A 5,047-nucleotide genomic window follows, 5' to 3' on the forward strand; every position below is an offset into this window, starting at 1 on the left:
CAATGAGGGTGTACTGTTAAACCTCTCGGTGCAGGGTTGGCGGTAACGACTCCGTGCGGATGGGTCAACACGCCCAGCAGCACCTCCTCCATCCACTCATTAAACACTGACCGAGAAAAACTCCGGTTTGCTCCTACACTGGAAGACGTATACAAAACAAGCAGTCACCTGAGTGCCTGCTTGGCACGTAGTAGGTTCGCTGTTAGTAATGACAGATAAATAAGAGAACGAAAGCACGTGGGCTGGACCCGGTAGAAGCCTGGCTCAGCGGTGTACGGAAGCTATAAAGGGCTTCGGGATAAAGGCGGGTTTTCTCTTCCGGGAGGAAGAAGAGTTTAGGGAGCCTCAGGGGCAAAGAAAGGGAGGAGTGGGACTGAGATCCTCGGGCTAACAGCGCCGCGGGGAGGAGGGAGGGCGCGGCGCCTAAGAGGACCCGCCGGGAGAGCTGGGGGCGGGGCTGGAACCGCCGAACCGCAGAACCAGCCGGGCTCCCGCCACGCTCCCGCAGGCACGATCCGTAATGGAGGCGCCTCGGGCGCGCCGCGGGCTCAGACCACGGCCGGGACGCCTTCCCAGTCTACGCTGCCCCTCCGGGCGGGGTTTTGGGCCGCGTGGCAGGGCCGAGGGCTGGCCGCAGAGCCCGGGCGGCTGTGGGGAGGTCGCACACTTACCCGGGGCCTGAGAGCGCGCGCGCGGCGCGGACCGGGCGACAAGGAGGCGGGCGCGCTGCTCCGGGCGCAGGAGGGCGGCGGCGGCAAGGGCCACTCGTAAGAACCAGCCGCAAGGGCGGCCAGGCATAAGCAGCGAGCTCGGTAAGCACCTGGACCCCGCCGCGCTCAGGCGGACTCACAGCGGCTGGCCTCGCACACGTGCGGCGCAACGACGCGCCGCTGCCGGCTGGCCCCACCCCGGGGCGGAGCACGCCCTCCGCCGCCGGCCACGCCTCCTCCGGCCCCGCCCACCAACCTGTGGAGGAGGTCCCGCCCACCCCTGCTCAGTGGCCCCCGGGAAGCTTCTTGTTTGCACCCTTTGGCCTTGCAACCTGCGAGGCTGGAGCTCACCGTGGTCCTTTCACTCCATGAGCTCTCAGGCGGTCGCACCTGCGCTTTGGCGGGGGGTATATACCCAGAGGGGAACTGCTGTGTCATATGGTAATTACATTTTAAAATTTTTGACCAACCCCCATATAGTTTTCCATAGCAGCAGTAGACTTGTTTTTAAAATCTGGGTTTACATGTGGGAATCTGGTTAGCTGATCATACGTAATTCGCTAAGACTGGTTGCGTTCTATGCTGCCTTCCGCTGATATTATTCGCCTCAGTTAAGTACTTTGAGTACTTTTCCGTCCCTAATGCATGTACAATCACATTTTCTTGAACTGTGGTTAATTCATAGGTTAATGTACCAATGACAGCAACTGCAAGTATTTTTACCACACCCACACAGTAGAAATTCAATCTAAACTTTTAATTTTCGTATACAGTTGGCCTTTGAACAATGCAGGGGTTAGGGGCACCAACTCTGTCCAGTTGAAAATCCAAGTATAACTTTATAGTCAGCCCTTTGTATCTGCAGTTCCACATCCGTGGATTCGACTAACTGCGGATGATATAGTACTGTAGTAAGTATTTATTGAAAAAAATCTGTATAGATGGACCTGGGCAGTTCAAACTTGATTTGTTCAATGGTCAACTGTACTTTAAAAAGTACCTTCTCTGAGATTGTGGCCCAACTCCCCACAAGCACGTATGGAGGAAAGAATGTTCACGTTTCTTTGGACATTAACTGGGTCCATGGTCAAAACCTACCCTTTTTGCATTTCAGCCTAAACTTCCTTAGACAAGATCCAAGTAAAACATGCATTTTTTGCTTTTTTGTTTTCCAAAAAGGCAGCTCTTTATTGGCCTTTATAGTTAAAATAACACAGGAGTGTTCAAAACTTCTTCCCCATTCCAACTCCCTCTAATAAACATTTGACAGTTTAATGTTCTCCTTGACTCTAAAATTACATCCTAACATGTATATTATGTATAATATTCAGGATCCTGCTTTTAACTCCACACCAGTACTATGGATTGCTAAGTGCCTAGCACACACAGTTTATCTCGTTTCATCCTTATTATTGTCTAGCATTCTGTCCATCTTAGATAACTCTCTCCATTCCCCAGATAGTAGTTAATTGTTTTCTGTGCTCCCTCAGTCATTGCAAACATTTCCCTTGTTGAACTTACTGCACTCAATCTTAAACTTCATCTGTTTCCTTCACTGGAATATGAATTGTTCAGAAGTAAAAATTGGGGTTTAGAGCAATCTTTTTTCTCCTTTAATTTTATTTTTATCAATTATACATATCTGTGATTTACAGTCAAATAATTCTATAGAAACCTTGTAAGTTTTGCAATGAAACAGAAGAGACTGTAACCCCACCCTGCCCCTTCCCTGTTTCCCTTTCCTCAAAGTCACTTCATCTTTCAACTGGTTATTTTGATTTTTTTTACCTTCATTTCTCTATGTAAAATGTTTGCATTGCTATTTCTTGATGTCTCACTTTTAGGCACTATCTATTGACTTCACTTGTGGAAAATTAGGTTTAGCTCTTCTTCCTTCCCCCAGCCCCACCACACTTCCCTTCCCTTTATCTGCCTAATATAGTTATATCGTACCTTTTTAAAAATATTTATTTGTTTGTTTGCACCAGGTCTTAGTTGCGGCAGGCAGACTTCTTAGTTGCAGCATGTGGGCTCCTTAGTTGAAGCTCCAGGGCTCCTTAGTTGTGGCATGCAAACTCTTAGTTGCAGCATGCATGTGGGATCTAATTCCCTGACCAGGGACTGAACCCGGGCCCCCTGCACTGGAAGCGCAGAGTCTTATCCACTGCACTACCAGAGAAGTTCCCAGTTATACTGTACTTTTAAAAACAGATTTGTGTTTACTTCATTATAATTAGGTAAACATTACTCACATCTTGAGCGAAGTAATATACTATGATTACTTCTCCTCAATTTTTTGTTTTTCTTGCAGTTAATAATGATCTTATTTTTACTATTCATCACTAAGACTTCTTAATGATTCTTTAAACCTCTCCCTCCAGAGATTCAGATAGATGAGAAGTTCTATCAGTCTCATCTTTCTGAAGGAGCCTCTTCTGGAGCCTTCTGACCTGCACCATCTACGTCTAGTGCACAGCTGTTTTCAGGGCTTCCCACTTTATTTTTCTCCTGTGTTGTGTCTTCTGTTTCCTATATCCCATGCATTCTTTTTCTTTGTTTAGCCCTCATTTTAGTGGAGTACATCTCCAGTAGCTTCCTGAGGAAGGAGAAATAAATGAAAGGGAAATTTTTTGAGCTCTTGAATGTCTGAACACACCTTTATCCTTTTTTTTTTTTTTTTTGGCTGTGTTGGGTCTTCGTTGCTGTGCGTGGGCTTTCTCTAGTTGCGGAGAGTGGCGGCTACTCTTCGTTGTGGTATGAGGACTTCTGATTGCAGTGGCTTCTCTTGTTGCGGAGCACGGGCTCTAGGCCCGCGGGCTTCCGTAGTTGTGGCACACGGGCGTAGTTGCTCCGCGGCATGTGGGATCTTCCCGGACCAGGGCTCAAACCCATGTCCCCTGGATTGGCAGGCGGATTCTTAACCACTGCGCCACCAGGGAAGTCCCCACACCTTTATTCTTTATCCACACTTGATTGGTAGTTTACTAGTCACGTACAGAATTTCAGTTTGAAATAAATTTTCTTTGGAATTTAATAGACCTGCTCCCATGTCTTCTAGCTTTCTTTGTGACCCTTGAGAAATCAAAAGATATGCTGATTCTTGATCCTTTCTAAATGATCTCTTTTTCTCTTTGGAAGGCTAGGATTGTCTTTTTGCCCCCAGTGTGCTGCAGTCTCACAATGATGAGCCTTGGGATGAGTCAAGTTGTACCCATTGTGCTTGGCACTCAGTGGGACCTCTTCAAGCTGGAAATTCATGACCTTTAGTTTGGGGGAAATTTTCTTGTTTTGTTGGTGATAACTCCTTCCCTAATCCCTGTTGTTGTTGTTTTACAATTCTTATTTTTTGTATTTTGAACCCCCTGTAGTGGTCCTCTAATTTATTTTTTCTTTCATATTTTTCATTTCTTTGTCCTTTTGCTTTTTTTCCCCCTAGGATACTTCCCAAAATTTATCTTCCACCTTTTTATTGAATTCTCATTTCTACTATCATATTTTTTTGTCTCTGAATGCTCCTTTTAAAATAGTAGCCTGTTACTGTTTTATGGTTGCAATGGTGTCACACATCTCAGTGTATAAATAAATAAGGTTTTCTCCTCATTGAATGGTTTCTGTTTTCTCTAAGGGCTGCTTTTTTTCCCTTCCCCTGTTTGTTTCCGTCCCCGCGATACCACCTTCCATGTTTGTTTCTGAAATTGTCAAATCCCTAGGTCCTCTACTCAGCTCTTGCTGGCACTCCTAGGTCCCCTCCTTGGCAAAGGACAGGCTTTTTTGGTCTCTGCACTGGTTGAAGTGTATGTTAGCCGCAGAGTCCTTTTCCTCCTTTCAGGTCCCAGAGTGTTTACAACCAGATCTGTACCCTCCAGGTAGGAAGCTGGAGGGTCACCTCTAGTTGAATTTGATCTGCCTTAAAAGAAGGAGCCAAAGATAAAGACACTGGAAATTCCGCAACTAAACTGTCCAACCAAATTACATTAAAGCTAGTCAACACGCCTCCTCACACTCAGAACATCTGGGATATCATCTAAAATATAAGTTGAAATGATTCATATTGAATTTACACTGTGCAGAGAGGGATACCTGCAAGCTCCATCCTTAACGACCCCAATGCTGTGGAGGAGGTTTACCGAGGTTGAGAAGGACCTCCTCCCCCCGCCCCCTCCCCCGCCCCCTTCTCCTTCCAGAGCAGCCGATCCGGCCCCCCGCCGCCAGGCGGAGCCACCGGGAACAGCCGGCGGCTGCGTGGGCAGGGCCTCTCTGGGAGGAGAGGAAGAAACCAGAGAGACGGCAGAGGAAGTTGCTGTGGCTCTGGGAGCTACGGTCTCGAAGCCCTACTG

General features: G+C 47.3%; 1 protein-coding gene across 3 annotated transcripts in view; it reads right to left on the bottom strand.

Moving 5' to 3' along the window:
• The window catches only part of PUS7 (pseudouridine synthase 7), a 105,962-nt gene that overhangs the window by 56,768 nt on the left and 44,147 nt on the right, over positions 1-5,047 (bottom strand). The window contains exon 1 of one of the 3 annotated variants that reach the window (XM_027123877.1): positions 672-859. The exons of the other annotated variants lie outside the window; for them this stretch is intronic. Coding sequence (XP_026979678.1) covers positions 672-798 — 127 coding nt within the window. The 5' untranslated portion in view covers positions 799-859. Of the gene's footprint in view, positions 1-671; positions 860-5,047 lie in introns of those variants that run through there. 3 annotated transcript variants of the gene reach the window in all.

The sequence above is a fragment of the Aethalodelphis obliquidens genome, unplaced genomic scaffold (genome assembly GCF_003676395.1).
Source record: "Aethalodelphis obliquidens isolate GAN/ISIS:26980383/991018 unplaced genomic scaffold, ASM367639v1 scaffold27, whole genome shotgun sequence".
Taxonomy (NCBI): Eukaryota; Metazoa; Chordata; class Mammalia; order Artiodactyla; family Delphinidae; genus Aethalodelphis; species Aethalodelphis obliquidens.